This window comes from Dendronephthya gigantea, unplaced genomic scaffold (assembly GCF_004324835.1).
Source record: "Dendronephthya gigantea isolate DGI-Jeju-01 unplaced genomic scaffold, DenGig_1.0 000006F, whole genome shotgun sequence".
Classification (NCBI taxonomy): Eukaryota; Metazoa; Cnidaria; class Anthozoa; order Malacalcyonacea; family Nephtheidae; genus Dendronephthya; species Dendronephthya gigantea.
The window spans coordinates 3,111,414-3,134,867 of record NW_021163016.1 but is presented as its reverse complement, the minus strand read 5'-3'; the positions used below and the strand labels follow the sequence as shown (position 1 = coordinate 3,134,867).

Here is a 23,454-nt window from a genome sequence, read left to right as displayed (position 1 = left end):
CAGACATTTTAGGATTGAACTATCGGCTGAATATGACAATGTAAAAACGTGAAATTATTGCTTGCAAAATTTTGATTTTTTCATTAAAATCTTATACGTTATTTATGTCTGTGGTTATATGTGCCAAGGTCCTCTTATATTTGATCTGGACAACCCAAGTTCAACACCACCCTACTTTTCCATAAACTATGTGATCAGTTAATATTGAGTATTCTATTTATGATATTACTTTGTTTATAATTTTACGTTATTAGCTTACCAAAACCTTTTGAATTGTTTCCCGAATTCTTAAAGTAGTGAAAGATATCATTCAAATTTATCTCATTAAATTCCTAGGCGTAGATACCAACCGTTCTTTGCAACAGTTTGCTATCGCCAGCCTCAAAAGGACCATCTACTACGAAGGGGGGAGAGGGTAGATCCCCACTGTAAATAGCACACTTCAGTTTAGGACAGGGATCGTCACTCCAAGCGTACCTGACTTTTACAGCAACACAACTTGGCATATTTGGCATGATGATGACAGACGTTGAACTGTGGTTAAGAATTGATGCTTCCAGCCATTCAGTACCATTTTCACACATGACCTGGAAATGACACCCAGTGAGAAATTTATTGATCCAGTGTTACTACAGGAGAAAACCTGAACTATACTAACTTTATTTATACTGAATAGCTCTATTAGTTCTATTCTGTTCTTCCTAGAGGTGCAGTAAGGATCATCTCTTATTGATCCAGTGTTACTGAAGAGTTGGTCAGCAAACAAGAAGTACAATACCTCGAATCCAAAATTACTTCTCAATTCGATTTCAGCATTCAACGACTTAAAGGTAACTTCAAGAGCCGCGCTGGGTGGCTCTGTCTGTTTCTTGATCGTATCCACCAGTGGTCCGCTGTAATACCTCTCCCTACAATACGAAACACGTGCTATACCCATCAAAACAACCATCTAAATCAGAGTGATCAAACTTTACAACCACCAACCTTCCGTAGGCCACATCTAGTCCAGCTAACGCCAGACGATTTCCTACGTCGGTCTTGTCAGTTGGATGTATGCTTCCATATGGAGAGTTAGGGTTTCCAAGATCCATTGCTACCGCCATAAAGACATTCTTCTGTCGGTCGTTAGGAACAAAGCCATATTGCGCCGTTTGGTCCCAGCGAAGCGGGGCAAAGTTGAAAGATTGCCCTTCTGTGTCATTGCCAACAGCTGAGAGCTGAATATTGAGTAAAAAGTATTTTCTTAGGATAACTTTGATTTGTTTCATTGAGAATTTTCACGTTGATTACCATTTTACCAGACTAAAGATCTTGAAAAGTAGTTGGAAATGTCACCCAAAATCTCAGGATTAGAATTTAATAGTTGGACATTTATAATATAGAGTTGATGAAACTCTCAGACAAACTCTCGCTTGCTAACTTTCATCAACTCTCATCCTCGTTTGACCAGGACATAAGAGTTGATTAATTTAACTCTCAGTCCATCACAAAATCTCACTTGCTGAAAACTCTTATTAATACGCATCCTTCACAAACCAAGTAAACTGTGTCTCATTTCAAATATGAAAGATCTCGTTGAGATTTCTAGTTCGTATAATCCCGAAGGCAAAGAGAACTCACAAAGTTCATGCAACTACAAACCTGGACAAAACCAAAAGGAAAGGTTTCGTCGGTGTTATGTGTTGTGGAATCATACCATTTGGCTCTCCAGTCGTCAATCATGGCAGGAAAGGTGCAGTTGTACGGATATAATGGTCGTTCAGCGTTCTCTTCACCCTGGTACCAAATCGCGCCATATATGCTGACATTGAGGAAAGGAACGATCATTGCATTCCAAAGACAACTCAGGTTGCGAGGGCCGAAGAGATGTAAATCATGTGGTGCGAATCTACAACAATGGATGATGACACCAGCTATAGATTAAATTTTGATAAGCAAGCAAAAAATCCAACACCACAACTTGAAAGAGCATTTTAGAAAGTTTGAGACTAACTTGTCTCTCTTAACCATCAGACTCAACTCACTTTCTGTTGTCCTTTATCACTGAATTGTCTTTAATGTCACAACTTGCCAGAGCGTCAGGTGAGGACCACGCCTCCACTGGGGTACCACCCCACGTTGATGCTACCAAACCAATAGGATACCCCAGCTCTTTGTACAACTGGACACCATAGTACCAACATACTGCTGAGAAATACTGCCACGCTGGACCACCAACTGTCTCTGGTTCACGAAAAGAAATATCCAATTTTGAAATAAAACACTCAGTGCTGGTGCTTTCATTTGCAAAGGAAGTTCTCTCATGCCAGATGTGACCAGGGGAGGAAGAGGAATGTCCTAGGTCGTTTTAAACCCCTCCTCCGCAGTAAAAAGCATGCATAAAAAATAACAGCCTTGCCTTGCTATGTGACACCACATAGCAAATCAGTATTGGTTATACCACAAAACAAACCTGGCGAAGCGCGAGACCAGGGTAATCTGACTTTTTTTAATTCCAATTGTGGAGTTGATTCACAATCAAGTTCTGCAGTAAACAACCGAATATCCGGATAGTCAGCTGACTCATTGATTGCTTTAGCTCCATTATCAGACTGCAAGATGAAAGATGAAAACATTGAAATAAACAGATTTTATGATATTCAAGCCCAGTGATGGATCCAGTGCAGTTTTTCATAGCGGGAGTGATGAAGACACCTCTTGGTCTACTCCTGTAAAAAAGCTAGGCTATTAACAAATGTCATATTTCTGAGGAAAAGATAATAATTTGCTTTACCATTACAACTGTAAACTCCATGTTGCTTTGACCACTACACATCCAAACATCACCAAACATAACATCAGTTAATGTGATTGTTGAAATGGTGCCCTTAACCTTTGAGTATGCTTTGATAAGATATGGGCCACCAAACATTGTTGGTGTCAGCATGACGGTCCATATCCCCACTGTTGATTCACCTAACATGATACCAAATTGATATTATTATGGGGGAATTTATGAATACTAAGATGGGTGAGGGTGAGGTGCCCCCTCTCCCCAAATGGGAACCCATTATCAGTGAAAAATTTAGATACAGATATGGAGATGGTCAGTTATTTTCTGGGCAGTAATTTCGATTAAACTCCCCCCCCCCGTCTACCCTCCCCCCACACGTAGTTAGACGATATATTATATTATAATAGGCGCTAATAATTGGAAATGGTTGAACATAGTTGGAAATGGGTTCAAGGAATCTGTTTTCACACCACTATGCCCTACCCTCGACTTGCGCTGTAATAAACGATCGATACATCTCCCCATCATGAATCAAAACCACTTCTTCACCAACTTCCCCGTAACCCCAAACACTGGCGCGCATTGGTGCCTTTTGTAATACCATATGATTGCCAAATACGCTCGCAAAGCGAAACACACTCTCGCCATAGATCTGGCCGAAAACCAAAGCGAACACGAATAGAAAACACGCAACTCTCGCCATTTTTCGTCCGATTATTCAGAAGGAACCAACCAGACAAATATTTCGTAAAACAGCACAAGAAAGTCACATGATTTTCGATTCCGACAAATAAGCATAAATTACGTGCATGACAGAAAAATGTTTGTATAATTTATGCAAACGTCACGACAAGACAAAATAACAAGACAATGGTATAAAGCATTTGGATAACATAGATTTGAATAGAAAGAGATGGAAAAGAAGAAGCGTTGTTGTAAAAGGAATTTTGCCTTCTTGGCAACATACTGAAAAATCTCATTAACATTTTATCATCAGATTAGAGAGATTAGTGAGATTTGTGAGATTACGCCGCGACCTAATTTTGATCCCAGAGACTTGGTACTAATATTGACATCCGGGACTTTGCATTCGTTGTCTCCAGGCAACGGACTCAAACAGTTCTTGATGAAAATAGAACTGAGAAACCGAAGCAGATTTACGCTGATTTTTCACGAATAAATCTCCAAAATGGTGAGTTTCGCTTGGTAGTATCATAATGTTTGTTACGTGGAATAGCTGCGCGCTTTCTCCAGTTCTGATTGCGATATTTTAAGGATAGACAATAGACTGACAGATCGATGTTACATTTACGATTTTACCATTTATATTCTAAAATTTAAATTTGTGTTAAAATTGTATCATTATGTTAAAATGTAAAAGAAAAAGCTGAAATAAACCTTGATTTATACACAGTTGTACTTTCACGGATATATGATTCTCAGATCGTAAATTTATAAATATCTTTATACTTTGTTTACATATAATTGCATCGGGGCACCCTACCACGTTGATGATTAAAAAATTTTTGATCAATGGCGAAACGCTTTCGCAGGATATTGCCACAGCACAAAGCATAGTCTACCACAGCTGTTATTCACACAGCCAGAGCCTCAGACTAATCTTTTTATAAATGGCGTTATAGTAAATTAGTAAAGCTGTCAGTGAAAATATAAAGAATTTCACCTTATAAAGGCTCTACCTAAATGCATTAAGGGAGTTTATATTCATATCCACAATTTTTCACATACCATAAAACAATCATAATATGTCAGGGATAGACCAGATACGGATACCATCTCTCCGCACCCACATTGTCTAGGGTAGCTCTGATCTCACTGTTTGTAGCATGCTGGACTGTGATCATATTTTATCTCATCTAGCCGCCGAAAGCAAAGGGAAAAGGCAAGAAAAAAGCTGCTAAACCAAAAAGTGCCACCATTATTGATGGCATTAGCACTGAGGAAATGTCTAAAGAACAGGTATGATAATATACAATATTCTTAAAGATAACTGAATGCATCATACAAGATATGATTTGAAAACCATCACACGCATTGAGGCAAAAATTTGCACATTGTACCAACATTAGCATACTGGGTGGGAGCCAGTCCCCTAGAGAAGGAAAATTTCTGCCAATCATGGTTGTGCCAACTGTGAGAATTTTCAGTATAGGTTCGGTGAAATAACTCGAGTCCCCCACCTAAAAAGTGGACAAGTGACCTATGTGCACCAGGCCATGTTTTCAACGAATGTATGAAATAAACCATTTTGGTGTTAGATGCATTTTAAGGAGCACATTATTCCTCAGCTTCTGAGCATGTTTTGGAAGCAAAATACCTCACAATGTCTCAATTCGAGGTTGTTTTATCAACTTTTTTGTCCGAAATGTTTCGCCCCATGTTGTAACGATCAAGTTTTGTGAAACGACATCGTTTTCTCTGTTCGAACAGTTGGAAGAGCACGTCAGTCGTCTTCGTGAGGAGCTGGATCGCGAGCGTGAAGAACGCAACTACTTCCAGTTGGAACGCGATAAAGTGAACACGTTTTGGGAGATCACGAAGAAACAGTTCGAAGAGAAGAAATCCGAGTTGAGAAACAGAGATCGGGAAATGGAAGAAGCGGAAGAAAGACATCAAGTCGAGATCAAAGTTTATAAACAGAAAGTGAAACATTTACTTTACGAACATCAGAATAATATCACAGAACTTAAGGCTGATGGTAAAGCTATTGTTTTATACCCTTATTCTCCTAAATACTACTGTAGTAACCCTGGAAAGGTATAGCCATATACATAGCTGCGATTTACCCGAAAACAAAATTAGTATAAGGTCTTCGTAAGCGAAAATTGGAAAACGTTTGACAACAACAAAGTTACCTACAGAGTTTACCTGCTCTTTCTTGAGTAGGATATCGCCGATTGCAATTTTAAAAAACGCCGACATTACTGTGATACAACGAGGAACTAAAACTGCGGAGTTATACATGTAGGTAGCACTCGTATAATGTATATATGACAAACTAATTTCAGGTTTAGTGTCGCTGAAGTTGGCTCAAGACGAACACAGGAATAACGAACAAGATCTTCGCAAAGACAAGCGAGGGTTGAAGGTGAGAAAGAGGGAAGCTTTGAGTAATATGGGTTCACCATATTCCCATGCCACTATTCCCACCTTATACAACCGGGTCCTGTTGAATAAATCAACGTTTTTCTGTGTTTTTCAAGATTGAACTTAAAGAACAAGAACTGTCTCATGAAGATATAATCAAGAATTTGAAAAGGGTAACTCGAGCATAGAAAACCATATGTATGATGCTAAATTACTTTAATTCTATCGCTTCATTTTCCTGTTTTGCAACGCTAGGCTAACGACGAGAATATCACAAAGCTGAGGCAGGATTATGAGCGTGAAGTGAAAGGTGAATTGATGAATAATGAAATATGACGTTACACTGCATGATAGCCGATTCACCGGTCATTTACCCACAAAACTTTTGTCACACCACAAAGCACGAACAAACCGTATTGTGTCACAGTGCTGTCAATAAACTGGATTGATATTTCGTCTCGTAGAGGTGGAATCAAAGTACGATAAAAAATTACGATCTTTGAGAGAAGAACTGGAGCTACGTCGAAAGACTGAAATTCATGAAATCGAGGAGGTGGGTCCAGTTCAAGATATATATATATAGTCCACCCCCTGGTATAAACCATAATCTTAAATCATATGCAAGAATAACACCATGGTAAATTAAATGAAATTCTCATTTAATAGTCCGTGATAATACCATAATCTGATTATTATTCTTGTTTTAAAATCAATTTAGCGCAAAAACAGTCAAATCAACACGCTTATGAAAAATCACGAAAAAGCGTTTAGCGACATTAAGAATTATTACAACGATATAACGTTGAACAACCTGGCGCTTATCAACTCTCTCAAGGTTTGTGTATCAGTTGCATTGCCAAATCGCTACGAGAATATCATTCATATTGAGTATATATTTACAAGGAGAGTGCACCATCGTCATCGTCAGCGTCTCATCTCTTAATTTCTAGGAACAAGTGGAAGATATGAAAAAAAAGGAGGAGAGAATGGAGAAACAAATGAACGAGATAATGGCAGAGAACAAAAGACTTACAGAACCACTACAGAAAGCTCGTGAACAAGTTGAGGAACTTCGCAAACAAGTACGAGAGTCTCTGTAGCATTCTATATGCAAAGAATAATAATTTCATAACCAACAAAACTGGGATATGAGTTTAAAAATTTAACATTCATTTGCAAACGATGTGTTATTGCGGGTTTTAAAACAAGCTGCTCGTTGAGACAACCAAGTATAATGTGTTTCTCTCCTGTATCGTGCATGACTGCATGCCCCTCTTTGTATTAACAAAAGCACAAATATTCAGCTCTTGTTCATTCCATACTTCATGTCGCCGCTTCGATATTGATCACATACCCATATCATATTTCATTTTTTAGCTGGCAAATTACGACAAAGATAAAGCGTCGCTGGCTGTAAGTACGATTGCACGAATATAATCCAGACTTTTCTATCCTTGCAAGAGAATTTCCAGAAACTGTTGACGCTGTAGGTAATAGCTCCGAAATACTCAATAGATTCATCATTCACTTTCCAGAGTGCCAAAGCAAGGTTGAAAGTCCAAGGAGACGCATTGAATAAACTACAATGGGAACAGGAAGTTCTGCAGCAACGATTCGCCATGGTGAGTGAGCAGTTCATCGACTAGAAGATCACACAGTGCATCCATTATGTGACTTTTTTGACCGTGCTCTTTCGCCGCCCTTAGACACAGAGCGAACGCGATGAGCTTTACAATAAATTTGTGAAGGCCATTCATGAAGTTCAACAGAAGAGTAATTTCAAGAATCTTCTGTTGGAGAAGAAACTCGGAGCTCTGGCTGACACGCTGGAGAAGAAGGTATGGCTATAAGAGATTGAGCAATATAGTTTCATAGAAAGCTGGAGCCACAGCATATTGTTCGGCGACACGTAGTTATAGGGAAAGCTAAAGGAATGGCGGTCAAAATGGATGAGTAAATGATAATTTTTTTGGATACATCTCATGAGTCATGTATTTTTTTACAGGAAGCCCAGTTGAACGAAGTCTTATCGGCCTCAAATCTTGACCCAACAGCACTGACTGTTGTTACCAGGAAACTAGAGGTATAATGAAGTCATGAAGACAATCATGCCGTGATCCATTGATCAAATCTGAACTTATTTAAAAAACCTCTTTGATAAAGCTCTTTGTTTAACATGTCAATTTGATTTATTCCCTCAGGACGTCCTTGACTCAAAGAACAGCGCGATTAAAGATCTTCAGTATGAACTTGCTCGCGTTTGCAAAGTAAGTTGATTCCATGCAACTCTTTTAGGTTTTTGCGACTCGATTTCTTTATAACTCTGTCTTTGATACTCTTCATCATTATTCATGTACTTTAGTACTTTGCAATCTCAGCCTGGCTTCGCTCATTCTACATGACATGTCTACAACATACATCTCCTTACATCCACACCATCTTGCTATTCGTCTTCAGATTTTACCTCTTCCATTATATGACCGATTCTCCTCTATCACTTTACCAAGAAACGAGCGTGGCAGCGTTTTTGGTTGAGCAGTTTATAGGATGTAAATCGTATTTCCATCCTTCAAAATCGCACTTATTTTTCTACCAGGCTCATAATGATCTTATCCGAACATACGAGGCGAAACTTAAATCATTTGGTGTTCCTGTTGAAGAACTTGGATTCCAGCCTCTTGAAAGCAACGTAGGCGGTCAAAGTTTGGGTCAAGGCCCAGCCGGATTAGTTGCTGCACCAACGTAAACTTTTCTACAGCGTAGATATTTAACTAGCTTCAGTATCTGTACATAAAGGATTAATAATGTAAAATAAAGTGCCATGCAGTGATCGATGCCGATGGCGATGATAATATGGTGGCATTATGGCTTTGGTAATGTGGTGATTGTGTTTTAAATCTTTTTGTGGTTTTTCCACATGACTGTTTATAGATTTTGAACTTGGAATTGTGAAGAATTTTCCAATGAAAGAATTTCTTTGTTGGCCTAGTCCCTTTAAGAAGCATGACGTAAGATGATTTCTGCAAAAGAAGTTCTGTTTAGTGTCAGAATCTTCCTGCTTCCCTTGAGAATGAAACAATAGTATTCTTACAATTGTTGAAGACAAAGTCCGTGCTCATGGCCGTGATTTTTAATTTGCATTTTGAGCATTGTTCACGTGAAACCTTTCTGACCTGTGACAAATGTGCAACTTTGAACGTTTCCTACCAAACCGGAAGACGATTACAATTGATGTAAAATTGATTACGAATCATATTTTCATTTCTTCTTTCATTACATAAAGAAAAACCATATTAATAATACTTAGTCTTAGACTTTTCACTAATAGAGTATATGATGCAACATGTTGGAAGGCCAATGAGAGGGCACATAAAAAATGCTTGCCTAGCTATTGGGATAGAAACCTTCATTTGCATATCAATAAAAGACGGCCTAGCCCTTTCTCCATGCTGTTTACATATCGTAGGTTTTACATCATGCCGTGCAAGCAATATATATTTAACATGCCCTTGACTCATCCTAATTTCTCGAACCATCTTGGGTCAGGCATGCTGAGAGTTTGCAGAAAACAAGATATGTGATATTACTCTCTTTCGCGCTTTGAAAAATGTCTCTAGCTTCTGTGTATAAAAAATATCTTAACATCACGCCAGCTGTATCATTTGCTTTGAAACTATTTGGAAGTGCAAAGGTCGGTTCCCCAAAACTGGACTTTGGACCTTAGCGGGGGTTCCCAACAGGTAGCTTGACGCTGATTGGCTGATGGCTTTGTTACGCGAGCTTTGATTGGCTCCCAAAATAGCCACACGTGAAATGGACATGCTTGTATATTTCAGGAACACAGCGGCCAGACGAAAGAAATAGTCTTGCGAGGAAAAGCTTTGCTAAGCTCTTTCTGTTTACTTTTTAAAATACGCGCCGTGAAAGCCTTGTAATCTGATCTAAGATTAAAATTTCACTTCGCCAACCCTCTGTGGAGGTTAAAAGAGTTCCAATATGACTTGGTATGTCATTACTTTGCCCGATTCGACCACGCAAGAATTTGAGTTACCTGAGAGGTCTAAAGGAGAAGACCTACTTGACGCAGTAAGTTTCGCTACATTTATTTGATTCATCTGATTTATTGACTCAGAAATTAACCTTGTTTCGTTCTTTTCACACCTTCAGGTTTGCGAAAGACTCGAAGTCATCGAACACGACTATTTTGGTTTGCAGTACAACGGTCCAAAAGATGAGAAACTCTGGCTTAATCGACGAAACAAAATTGTTCGTCAGTTGCCAGGATCCCAACCATACAGACTACGTTTTCGTATGAAATTCTTTGTCAAACCGCATTTACTTGTCGAGGACAACACAAAGTAAGCAGAAACATATATCTTACCCTTGTTTCTATGTGAAATGTTTCCATTTTAATACAAGTAACTGTTGACGCTTGACGGCTTTACAGTCACGAGTTTTCGCGGCAATTTCTAAAGTCAAAACAATGGCTTATAATTATTAAATATGATGAGTGATAAATATTTTCCTCAATTTCACAGGCATTACTGTTTCCTAACATGCAAAAAAGACTTCGAGGAAAGCGCTACAACTCACAACGATGAACAAACGATACGAATACATGCGTTAATCTTACAAGCAACCTTTGGGGATTTTGAGCGGGCGACCTTTACAAGACATCGTCTTAACTGGTCGGCCGACTTTTCACATTCCGTGGCGGTTCAGTATTCAAAATTAGCAGGAATGAAAACTTCAACAGCTGAATACAACTGCTTGAAAGAGTTTTCCTCCCTGGAAGATTTTGGCTATGAGTACTACAACGTTAAGACCGATGATAAAACTGTCCATTCTGTTGGTGTCGGTCGTGAAGGACTCCGGTTTTGCGATGCAACCGGCTCTGTTATCAGAAGGTATATAAAAAGATAACAAAACCAACAAACAAAATTATGTTCCCCCCTTAGACTTAGCCGTAAAAATCACTTGGGGTATAAAAAATCGATCGTCATGTGATTTTCCGGTTGAAAAACTGGCTGTTAAATTGCTTGAAATATTCCGAACAGCATTTTAAATTTTGCATAGTTCAAGGTGTATGTATACATGCAATAGTCGGTTTCTTGTTTCTGTTACGGGCATATTGTAAAAGCAACCAAAATTCTGCAGCGAATCGAGAATTAAAATACTTGCTTTGATAAATATAATTTTACAAAGTAAATACGGCGTCTCTGTGTGAGGTCCGTGTGTATGTCGCAATTATTTACGGCTTTTCGAATGGAAAACGGAAAACTGAATTCTTTCTTTTGTATCTTCAGCCAAAAATATCACAATTTTGCTATGGGCAAAATTTGAATGAGTTTTCATACTTGCATTTGAGGAATATCCACGAAAACACTTGATATTTGCGTCGCGTTTTAACCTATTTGAATATAAGTATTGTCTTTCGAGCTTTCGACGTAAACATGCTAATAATTTTCGCTGATGGCTTCGTTGATAAAATCTTCAAAAGGCCCTAAAATGCAATCGGTTTATACTTTTTTCGCGAATATGCGTACAGGAAAAGCCTGCAGCAGCCAATTTTTAAGCAAACTATTCCGTTGACGCGTTCACAGTTGCAAAGATGCCAATTTTCTTTCCGTATGTGTACGTCAAAAGCCATTAAATAGGTGATTCCTTGTGCATGCATACATTTAAAATTGTGGCTAAAAAAATTTATTTCGTAAGCCGACAATGCTTTTGCCGTTGTTTCAGGCCTGCACGTTTCGCTAGACGGTGTTTATCTCGCTTTAGGAAGCAGTTTTCGCTTTCAGCTTCCAGCAGCCAAAAAGGCTAATATTGCAGAACAAACCTAAAATAATAATTGTTTATTTTCGCGACAGCTCTCTTTCCGGTTGTCGGCAAGATCTTGTGACACAACAAATACCGTTTTTATGTTTTTAATTCTACGCGCTATAATTCGCTAACACGGATGGACGTTGCAGTTTATAGTGATAATTGGAATTAATTTGAATTTCCAGTAGTTATCAGCGCCTTATGCTGGATATATTTAGGAAAACAACGACAGGTTTTAAGCATTATTTCTGGTCTTTGGTTTTGTCGAGCTTGTTTATGCCGTCACAGATATTTTGGTTTAAATTAAAGGACGTGTGATAGGGATTGCATCCTAGCAACCTAGGTTAGGCAATTTTCGCTGAAAATTTGTCTACACCTCATCCCATGTATGGAGGCACACCCTTACCTCCCCCTTACATATAATCATATTGCAGCAATACATCATGTCGCTCTTGTTGTAAATTCAATCAAACACCCCTCCCCACATGGCTGTCAAACTTGCCCTAGACTGAACTAAATCAATATGCAATTGATATGCATGCATGAACTTGACCCATAAGAACAGTTCGCCTTCCATGCCCTTGAACAGCCTATCCATATCACAACAATATCAAGAAACACATTGTTATTCATTCTGGCAAAATTTTCGAGTGTTTATGAAAACCTGCTGACATCACAAGTGTCTGGTTGAAATGTGATACTGCAATATTCATGCTATGACCTGTAAAATCTTTTACCCCTAAAAAATACTTATAACTGATTTTGACAGCTGATACCATTTCAATTCTCCTTAGGATGCATGAATTACAAATGCCCAGACTTATCTCAGATTGATTAATCCATTTGAGATAAAATAATGTTAATTTTCGTCTTTTTTTATGTCAACCTAGGGTTGCTTATGGTGCTTTGAATAAAGCATGGAGAGAAAACAGATGTTTCGCTTTGGTGCTGCTAAATGATGATGGAACGCTTTGTGAATACGACTTGAGGCTCGGAACAGCTGAAGCATGCATCCAGCTATTTAGATCAGTGACAGAATCCCACTCATTCTTCAGCTGTGAGACTGTAAACTCGACCGTACGAAACCAATTCACCAGGGACTTTAAAGATTCAATAATCTCCTTTTTTAGCGAGGAAACATCAGAGAAACTTTACACATTTGATGTTGATAAAACTGTTATTGAAGTGCATGACCACATACGACGAGTTTTGTACAAGGAGCAACAGGATGCATCTGAGTTGGAAGAACTACCATCCACGGAAGAATGCCAGTGTACTACAACAGAGTGTGAGTGTACAACAGAGTCAAACTCCATGGAAAATTCGGATGCACAAAACATTGGCCAATTGAAACAGAGACTTGATAACATACAACAGGCATTTGTTTGCAAGATCTGCATGGATGCGAAGATCGACACGGTTTTGATACCATGCGGACATTGGGTTTGCTGCCAAGCTTGCGGTCAGAGTATCCGCAAGTGCCCTTTGTGCAGAAGTGATATTACTTTGCAACAGAGAGTGTACATGGACTTGCCTGGAGTGTTTGATAGTGTTCATGCTGAATAAGTTACCATCAGTGAACTGGTTACCATGCTATGCGCGATGAACATGATACACTATTGCTGTTTCATTACCTGGGTTTCATAGATCTAGAAAGCTGGTGAATTCAGTGGTAATGATTTGAATCAATGGGGGATTCAATGTAATGCCCTGTAGAAGAAACGTGAACAAGGCATATAGGCCATTTCACTAGCAAATACATTTTACGATTTAGGTTTTAGACATACATCTTCACAGCGTAATGCTGAACTATTCTTATTTAATGCATACAATTGTAGACGAAATATTTATATGGGTTTTTATTAGCATGGGGTTTTTAGACTAGTATTTATTTTCATAAGCATTAGAGGGTTGTGTATAGCATAATAGCTTAATTGTATCAATAAGAAAGTGTAAAATTAACATTAATTGGGAAGTTGTTAGGAGTTGGCCAGACTTCTGGCTCAACATTATCATTTTAAACTCTTTGCATGCTATATGTAACGCGCTGTATCTGAATATCCTAGAATTTTAGGGCTAATCAGTGTTGATCATTGTGGCTTAACAGAGAGTTCTATGGCATATATGAAATAATGGTATAGCATGTAAAGTAATAATGATAATTAAAATATCTAAATTGTAATTGGTTTCATTTATTGTAGTGTTCTCTGATCTCATAGACTGAATGATTTGAAAAGATTTACACTGCCTTTGATCAAGACGTTATCAAAGACACAAGACAAGAAAATCGCCCTTGAGTTAGCAGTCTGCCATCCTGGAGGGTGGGAATTTTTCATTATTTCATGAAGCAATGCTAATGCCTAATGGCTGCAAACTCTGAAACTTTTAGAAACTTTGAAAATAATGCCTGTCCTATGTAAAGTTTCCAGCATGTTTCGTGCTCATATACAAACATTAAACAATATAACCATGCTTTCGTTATAATGTCAAATATTTTAACATGGATAACCATGCTGTTTTATTAATGGTCAAATGCTTGTCCTATCAGTCTTAGTCCAGTGGTGAAGACAATGGTCTCCTAATTTTTAGGTCGGTGATTTTTAGGTCTCCTAATTTTTAGGTCGGTCAGAGACAAATATATTTTCATAATGACTTTGAAAAGGGATTTAGGTAAAATAAATAATGTAGCCAAGCGCTTTATGCCAATTAGAAATTTGCAAAGACAATGGCCTCCCTCTCACACTCACAAATTCTCACTTTATTACCTTGTTGCTCTTTTTCGGTTTATCCAAAACTTGAACCATCGATTGAATACTTGGCAGATCACCATCTTCACCACCACTACACCACCAGTTCTTGTGGTGAATGCCAACAGTTTTTTATTTTACTTAATCCTTTTCTAGAAGGATCTTTGACGAAACTTAATACCTTTTAGTAGGACCTCAAATGAAATAACAATTTAAATGAATTTATTTTCTCAAATCTCACACACTGTATCTTTACTATCTTATTCATATCCACTGGATATATCCAGCCGTCAGATTTTCCCAGATATTCTTGGCGCGACATTTCAAACGCTTTTATGTTATTATGCGATTTTTTGACGGCAGCCACTGCCCAAAGAGCAGGCGTTGTTAAAAAAACAAGGCTATTCGCCGATTTTTTCTCGCAAAAAGATTTAAATATTATTTAAAACCATTTAGACAAACCTATCATTTGGTTTCGCTATAGTTTGAAAGTTTTATATTTTCAGTAGGTTTGAGAAATCTGATCGATGATGCATTTGCATCGGATGCACCGGTCTAGATCCGCCCCTGTCAGACTAAAAACCCCGCCAAATCCACGCTCTCGTCACACTAAAAGCCTGATTATTGAAGGCGGTTTTCAACTGAGCTGAAATTTTCGATCAAACGAAATATTTCGCAGGATTCTTTCAACTGTGTCCGGTCAAGGGAAACCGCTAAGAATTCTCAAGTTTGAAAAAGAATTAAGCTAAAAATCTCGAGGAAGATGCACCAAGACCGCAGATCCTCTGCTGCACAAATTAGTGGCATTTTGTATTAATAAAGGATTCCCTGTTCCGAGAAGTCAGGAGGTTTTTCTGGCAAGAAATTACACGAAAATTACTTAATCGAGAAGCGTGCGAAGTAGATACGTCGAAATTTATACTGATACCCGATTTAAATGCTAAAAGTTCTTGCGAGAAATATAAACAAACGGTAATTGAATAAAATAGCAAAAATGCTCTCTAATGACAAATGACGCTATTGAATATATTTTATTGTACAACTACACAAGTGCGCATGCGCCTGAATTGCGATTACATTGAGTTACATGACAGGGCAATCAGCAACAGTTTCCAACGTTCCATTTAGCATGATTGTATGTCGTTAATTTATACATTAGTTTGAGAAATCTAAGTTTCTAGGAACTATTTTCGGAAGATCATTCGTTCGCCGCCTCACCCGTTTCCTGGAAATGGAAAAACTCGAGTCAAATATTGAAGGAATAATGAAGCAAATATGATTGAGTTTGAAAATAAAAAATGTACCGGAACTTCTTCAATCTCTCTCTTTCCTTCGCACCACAGTGATCCAGGACGAACACGACACGCTCTCTTTTTTAATTTGTCTTTAAATTTAGCAAAATTGTCTTCCTCCATTGCTAACTTGGGAGCCTGTGGTAATAAGAATATAAGATATTAGTTCATGTTTTTAAAAACGCGCTTGTCAGTTGATAACGCATTCAATAAGGTCTCAATGGAAAGTGAAAACACTCTATGGATAAACTCTAAGTCTTATGAACATGTCAAGATGACTGATGTGATAAAATATTTCTTTGTGTGTGCGGACAACAATGACAGATTTGCATACAATCCGGACTATTTCACATCCGTGAAAATGACTTAATGACACTAAATGGTAATGGTTCAGGTAAAGGAACTAATAGGCCGTATTCTGTGGCCGATTATCGTTCAGTTTCGTTGCCCGCCTTCGGGCACTACTTGAAAACACGATAGAAAATTAGGATAAATTATAGAAAGTCTAAATTCACTTGTTTTCACCTTCACAAACCTGCAGTTTTCGAGCATTTCATCTTCGAAAAATCAGTGAATTTGCATCTTTCGCAATACATCAACGCCATTTTGATTCAGGAAATGCTTCGGATACTTGGTGTAATATACGACATATATAGCAGATTCAGCAGTTTTATACCGGTATTTAAATGAAGTTTCCGGCATTTTTGCTGTGCAAGCAGGTTTCAACAAGGAAGCTTTGAGTGGAGTTTTACAAGGTTTTTCACAAATTTTCATAGTTTTTCAAAACTATATAATACAGAAATGTACTTTCAACTATATAATACAGAAACAACATACTGCATATCTTAAATCAATTTCAACCAAATAAAATTGTGGGAGAATTTCGAGCGGCTTATAATTTTAAAACACAAATAAAATGTTGAACTCATGCAACCCTTTTAATCGGACAGCTAATACCACAACTCATCATCGACGTCATCTCCGAAATCCAGATTAGATCCTGATCCTTCAAGTTCATCATCGTCATCAGATTGAGCCAGGCCATAACTGCTATCATCGTCGCTACCATCTTCAACTACTGCATTCTGGCAATCACCACGCGAACATAGGTTGGTGCACTTTAAGTCAGCCTTTTTGCAGGAACAACGAACGCATGGTCGAGCATCCAGTCTTGCACTTGCACTCAACACAATTAAAGATCGCGGAGCGGGTGGGCGTATCATCCAAGTTATCTCCAGCTCTTTATCGTCAAGCGTCCAGCCATTGCCAACCGGTGATGATCGACTGCTGCACTCATACCATGATGCTGCTTGATTGCTATAATGCCATTACCGGTAAAAGCATGAAAGCCTGCATGGTAAACAAATACGCAACGACGTCTATCTCCCGTGCCAGTCAAAAAGAAAATCTCTTTCTGCATCTGTTGTTGCATGGCAATCGCAGGTATAAGAACATATGTATTAGGACTTTTGATAATAACTTTACCTTACGTTGCTGCTGCGTCGTTCACTATCGTTCGGGGAATCACCGGGATATAAAACATAGCATCTTTCTTTAGCAGTTATGTACATAGTTGAAATGGAACACCACCAAGAGGAGTTACATGACATCCAGTGTTCACATAAGAAATATATGAGGGATTCCTTGTTTTCACCGCAACTTAAAAACTTTTTCCACTGTTTTGGAACACCCTGATCTTTTCCGAAGATGTGAACTTTCTGGACTCCTTTTTCACTTTTCAGCTCTTCGTTGTCTCTCTGCATTCTTTATACTCAACTAAGGATACCTGTCTGCAACAATCTAATCGTTTGGAATTATACTTTCGTGCTAGCGTGATGAGGTTTTTAAAAGAGCATCATCGCCAAATGTTTTCCATTTTCCTTTCATCGTCTCATCGACTGAATTACTGCCATAGCATCTACAATCAGTGCATTGTTGTTAAATGCACAAACATTGACTTCTGGATTTCCAGATTCATTTTCCAATACTTCAGCAAGTTTAGACTTGGGCCAACTTGGCAGTTTTCACAAGTCCTTTCAAGTTTTCATAAGGAGAATGTTTGAAGTTTGTTTCGTTTCAACTTCGTAAAGATGTCTGGGTCTTAGCTTCGCTCAACAAACTCGTTTTTAGTGGATTGATGATAATAAGATAAAGGCGTTGGAAATTAACTTTGTAAAAAAACTGAGAGGTTGTAAATAGTTTTGTTGAGAAAACGTGTGTATTATAAAAGTAGTTAATATAAAAAAAAGGATATGCTGGAAAAGAATTGTGTAGTAATTATTTTATACAACTTGACTGGAAACAAAACGCTCGTGGATGAGTTTGATGCGTGTAAGCAAAATTGTCGGATGTTTTTTCCGATTAATTGTTGTCCAAGTCTTCTCTGACTAATTTAGTTTTGAAAAACTATGAAAATTTGTGAAAAACCTCGTAAAACTCCACTCAAAGCTTCCTTGTTGAAACCTGCTTGCACAGCAAAAATGCTGCAAACTTCATTTAAATACCGGTATAAAACTGCTGAATCTGCTATATATGTCGTATATTACACCAAGTATCCGAAGCATTTCCTGAATCAAAATGGCGTCGATGTATTGCGAAAGATGCAAATTCACTGATTTTTCGAAGATGAAATGCTCGAAAACTGCAGGTTTGTGAAGGTGAAAACAATGAATTTAGACTTTCTATAATTTATCCAATTTCATCGTGTTTTCAAGTAGTGCCCGAAGGCGGGCAACGAAAATCGTTTTCTAAGCGACTTTTCATGCCAGAGAATACGGCCTATAACACCTCGAGCATCAACAAATAACCATGCATTTGCTTCTATAGAATAAAAACAAGTAAAATATACCGTAATATCTCTTTTTCCGTCACACCAGAGAGACCCAGGGTGCAGTTTGCAACCGTTAGATCGTTTCTCTTCATCCTCCAAGAGATTAGCTCGCTTCGGCAGGGCATATGTTTTGACATGTTGATCTGGAGGCATTGCATTAAAAAATCTAAAACCATTTCTCTTCTTTTTGGACACCACAATTGTCCCGGACGAATACGACAATCTTCTCTTTTCTTTATCTTGTCTTCAATTTTGTAAAAATCCTCTGCCTTGACCAGGAAAAAAACATTGCCACAGTTCATTAATGTTTATTTTCGGCATGTAGATTTAAATAAACGCGGATTGTTGAATTGGGTTTTGGAAAACGTGAATGATGGTTTTAAATCCGTCAAGTAACCTCGCAACTTCGCATCACCTTTTAAACCCGGTTTACAGCTTTTAAACGCCTCAAAATCATATGAAATGTGTCGAGAAAGAATGAAATATGTCAAATCGTGTTCATTACCAACCTCAAGTAGACGAAGGCAAAAGTATGTTCTTAAATTTTAGTATATTATTCGACTTTTATACCCCGGAGAAAACAAAATTACTTTCGAAATTATGAAATAGCACATACATCAGGTTATATTTTAAGTATTCATAAAACCAAATTAATTTTATAGTTCTTCGAACTAAATACAATACGTCACGTTTTTCAGAAACTGCCGTCCATATACATTCCGAGAAATGGGAACAAGTTTTTTCACAAATGTAGACGTAGCGTGTGCCACGGGGGCGATGGCATTTTTGGGGCTTCGAATACCAAGAATAAAATAGAATAAAATGTCATATCGTGATTGTTTATCGCGTTAGTCGAAATGAAAAATTGAATTTAATCTCGAATTTATAAAGCATTATTAAACGCAGCACGACGTAACACTTGGATATTAATATATCGTTCATCCTACGTTCAATCACATTCCCATTAGACAGAAGTGGCGGGACAGAAATTGTACTGAATATCTTATTCAGCTCAGTGGAACGGTATAGAAGCTGGCACACGATTTTGGTGCGATGTAACGTGTTAATGGAAAACGAATTGCTTCGAAATTGTTCACTTCCTGATCGAATCTGTTGAAGAGAAAAGACTTAATAGCCGGTTCAAAAGCCATCATGCATGCATGTGGCCGCGCGTTTAGAAAAACCAAAATTTTTTCGATGTAAACGAATAGCCAAATGCAGAATGCAGCTTTCAAAATATCACACGAGAAACGTTGGCCACAAATTGCTATACCTTTGAAGGACATTTTGTTAGTTTCATATGTGAATCAAACCAAAGATGGCAAAGTCGTGAAAGCAAAAAATTAAATAGAAAAACTTAAGTACACATAAATCGATAAAATAATTTACACATAACTCGTTGTTTTCAAGAGCGCAAACAGCGTAATTTGCGGACGATTGAGCACGGCCAAAAAGCGCGCAAAAATGAACCCAATGAAAGATTGCGCCAACTGCCATACCTCAAATTTCGCGTCAGAACTCGTTGCTCGTCCTTCTATCACGACCGTTGAACAAACGATTAAAATAATCCATAATAAACTCGACATCTTCGCTTCGTCCTGGTCGATACACTTATATCTCACTCTGCGCAGGTGATTTTCAAACGCACTTTATATACTCACCGTCCCGACACTTAATACACACGCAGGACAAACAATAGTTAATGAAAAAGTCAAAAATCTAAATGGCATTTTATACACAACGCTGCATATAATTACCACGTGCGCGATTCTTTTGTGTACTGCGTAGGAGATGTTTTTAGTGTCATTGTCCGGGTATATCGTCAACAAAAGCGCTTTGCTAATTTATAACGGACGAATTTGCGCCGCTACGGTAGAAATTGCTTTAAAAAAATAGCCGTAAAACACTCAAAGATCTTTGAAGATTTATCAAATCGCCCTTCCGATCGTAACCGAGGAACAATATTGGTAAAATCTGATATCCGTACTGCGTCGCAGACAGTTCATTAAAAATAACCAAAGCTTTTAATGGGGGCTCTTATCTTCCAGATTCTCATCTAATTTTGATATCGTCTTGCAGAAAGAAATTATAATTAATAAAGGGTCACACCAGTTTGAAGAGAAAGGACCTGTGCGGTCATCCCATGCACAAAATCCTACGGGTTCGTACAAAGGTTTCTCTGACAATTTGTATACAATATTCCTTATACATTTCCCGTTGTTTTCATGGTATCCATGAATGAAAACGTGCGATTTTTCAGTAGGAAATCCATTCACTATAAATATATCCACCCTGGGCTGGATATTATAACCCCCGCTCTAAATTAACCACGCGTCTGTCGTATACGATGTTGTTGTTCATTTGTTAAAGAAATTCGTGTATATTGCTAAGAGTTGTATCATTTATTCATTATGTTCTCTAGGCCTCACGTGAAGCCTCGTGAATCGAAACAAACATTATATAATATCGTACAGATGCAGACAAATTAATCGACCTAACGGTTGCATTCCAAAGCTTCACGCAAAAGATTTACCTCCTGCAGAAGATCAGTTCATCTCCTGCCTCTTCAGGGCAAGCAAATGGAGTAGAAACTGACTTTAAACAGGCTCGTTTGACGCGAACTTTCATCTCAAATTATATTTTTGTCTCAAAGGCTAGTTCTTCATTATTTTTTTCCGGAGTGCGACTGCATTTTACAGCAAATTACTGGAGCATGCGCATCGAAAAAGCCGCAGATAACAGATATGAGATTGGGTTTTTATCGATTGTTATTTTCCGCAGTGCATGTGCGTTTGATGGCAAATTTCTCAGGGAGGAAAATTGCGATATCTCTCCGAAAGCAATAAAAACAAAATGTTATCTCTAAACCATTCGCTGTTCTTCTCACGGCCTGTGCTCCCGTCTTCAGGTAAATCAAAACAATTTCTCATTATATTTCGTCTTTGTCCGTCATCTTTAGTGTGCCGACGCGAGCTATGAACAGCGAGTACCTGGCCTGGTTTGATAACTTAGCTGTTAAAAAGCGTTGGCAAGACGTATGAAAGCGCTTCACACAGGCTAGCTTGGAACTTGTAGCGGAGCGAAATAAAAAGAATATACGAGATTGCACCTGCGTTCAATGCATGTAACAAGAACAGCTTGAATTAACTTCGAATCGCCCCGCATCATCGTCGCTGAAAACAGACGCGCATTTCGGAAACTGGAGGCCGCCAAAGTTTGACGAACGCATTTTGAACAAAGAAATTTGTTCCCCTAAGCGAAATGGGACGCACCACACGCACTTAACGTGAAATTCAATCAAACATCGAGTAGCAGCCGAATGAAATGCATTTACACCTTTTCAATATATTACACTTTAAGATGAAAATCAAGTCCGTAATTAGGCTGTTTTATAATATTGAGAAAAAAATTTGCTTAGAGTCTTTAAAGCACTTTGTGAAATCTACAATGGTATACATATAAGCCATACATTACGAGAATGGGAAAAAGCCGAAAATATGGCTTAGAAATAGACGAAGGAACTTAACAGTCATTCTTCCTCGAGTACTTTTTTCACAGCGCTTTAAATAAATTCAATTTAACAATTTCACCCCCGTACTATTAGAGGATCCTAGAACTCATATTGCTTTCAAATTACCGGTAATAAAGCCTTGTATGGCACTTCACTTCGGCAGATATTTAGGATGGAAACCCTACGCATGACGAACAGTTTCCTCGGCGGCAAAACTGTTCCACTCTTTCACATCGTGAACTGTGCGAAACCCATAGCGAACGACAAAGAAATTCTCCTGGTCGAACAGTCAGTTTTTCGGTTCAAACTGCGCTTAGCATGATCAGCTTTTAAACTTGATACACATGCAGGAAGATTCTATTTACTTGTCAGAGCGCATTCAAAAGAGTTTTCGTATTGAGTGGTATAAGATGCGCCTTAGTCCTTATAAATGTTGAAGAAATGTATGTTTTGAAAAATATATAAACGTATGCATGGGGCTGTTATAAAAAAGCTTGAGTGAGGTGAATGCATGTATACATGAAATCGTGTCAATACTACAAGTGTAAACTTTTAAAAAACACGCCCATTAATCATATTAGCGTACATGCATGCATGTACCATGGTGCTCAAAACATGTACAAAACATGCACACTCATATATGCACTTACAGTATATGCATTGTAGATGTAAACGAAATATTGTATTAATTCACAGCGCTTTTATTCTGACCGGATTAACATAAAAATCTTATTTTTTCTCAATCAGCTTGTTAGCTGTATTCCAGTGTATGATCTCGGGGATTCAATGTACTGGAAACATTTCATGCGTTCGTTGGTCCATAAACACTTTAATATCACGTTAGTTTTTAATATACAATGCCGACGTTTCTTTCAAAAGCGAGCAAAACACACGTCTTATTTACTCGGTATGGTTTAATCATTCGGAATTATATACGAAACGAAACGATTTGATCGACGGCAAAACAAAATAACAATAATAGGTTGATTTTTAATATATTTGACAAACAAACGCCGAAGAGAACGCGGAAACGTTCAGTCATTCAGATGGAGGAAGACGTCACTGTTTGTGTGTAGAAAGAGGATTAAACTGATGGACAGAATCGCTTGTCTTTGCACAAGAAATCAAGTGCAACGTTTGAAAACGGTTCAAATACAAAACAGCCAATCTTGGAGGAAATTTTAATCGCCGGAAAGACGATCAGGATTGAGAAACTTATCAAGATACTACACGTGATGTTTTTCTGTAGAAAAAAGTCAAATTCTCTCACATTTTCCCCCATGAAGTCCTCTCAAAGTCAACTGAAATTCTATATTTGTTCGTCGAGTCTTTCATTCAGCATCTTCTTTCAAAACGGCGAAGAAACAGTC

General features: G+C 38.1%; 3 protein-coding genes and 1 long non-coding RNA gene across 4 annotated transcripts; 2 read left to right on the top strand and 2 right to left on the bottom strand.

Moving 5' to 3' along the window:
• Positions 1 to 54: 54 nt before the first annotated feature.
• On the bottom strand, positions 55 to 3,547 carry LOC114516659 (sialate O-acetylesterase-like). The gene is made up of 8 exons (XM_028536192.1): positions 3,257 to 3,547; positions 2,774 to 2,955; positions 2,453 to 2,591; positions 2,025 to 2,223; positions 1,642 to 1,888; positions 985 to 1,217; positions 779 to 908; positions 55 to 587 (listed from the first exon to the last, which is right to left on the bottom strand). The coding sequence occupies exons 1-8, from the start codon at positions 3,474 to 3,476 to the stop codon at positions 333 to 335; spliced, it is 1,605 nt and encodes a 534-aa protein (XP_028391993.1). The 5' UTR covers positions 3,477 to 3,547; the 3' UTR covers positions 55 to 332.
• A 329-nt stretch (positions 3,548 to 3,876) lies between these two features.
• On the top strand, positions 3,877 to 8,774 carry LOC114516835 (dynein regulatory complex subunit 4-like). Its single transcript, XM_028536421.1, has 15 exons — positions 3,877 to 3,965; positions 4,655 to 4,753; positions 5,225 to 5,492; positions 5,803 to 5,882; positions 5,998 to 6,054; positions 6,137 to 6,191; positions 6,346 to 6,434; positions 6,600 to 6,716; positions 6,832 to 6,963; positions 7,259 to 7,294; positions 7,417 to 7,503; positions 7,588 to 7,719; positions 7,887 to 7,964; positions 8,083 to 8,148; positions 8,478 to 8,774. The coding sequence occupies exons 1-15, from the start codon at positions 3,963 to 3,965 to the stop codon at positions 8,625 to 8,627; spliced, it is 1,449 nt and encodes a 482-aa protein (XP_028392222.1). The 5' UTR covers positions 3,877 to 3,962; the 3' UTR covers positions 8,628 to 8,774.
• A 948-nt stretch (positions 8,775 to 9,722) lies between these two features.
• Positions 9,723 to 13,871, top strand: LOC114516791 (E3 ubiquitin-protein ligase MYLIP-like). The gene is made up of 4 exons (XM_028536371.1): positions 9,723 to 9,967; positions 10,049 to 10,239; positions 10,420 to 10,788; positions 12,595 to 13,871. The coding sequence occupies exons 1-4, from the start codon at positions 9,878 to 9,880 to the stop codon at positions 13,268 to 13,270; spliced, it is 1,326 nt and encodes a 441-aa protein (XP_028392172.1). The 5' UTR covers positions 9,723 to 9,877; the 3' UTR covers positions 13,271 to 13,871.
• A 1,583-nt stretch (positions 13,872 to 15,454) lies between these two features.
• LOC114516877 lies at positions 15,455 to 20,289 on the bottom strand. Its single transcript, XR_003686328.1, has 4 exons — positions 20,073 to 20,289; positions 18,592 to 18,842; positions 15,756 to 15,881; positions 15,455 to 15,676 (listed from the first exon to the last, which is right to left on the bottom strand). It is a non-coding gene; the product is annotated as an uncharacterized LOC114516877 (long non-coding RNA).
• Between the last annotated feature and the right edge of the window lie 3,165 nt (positions 20,290 to 23,454).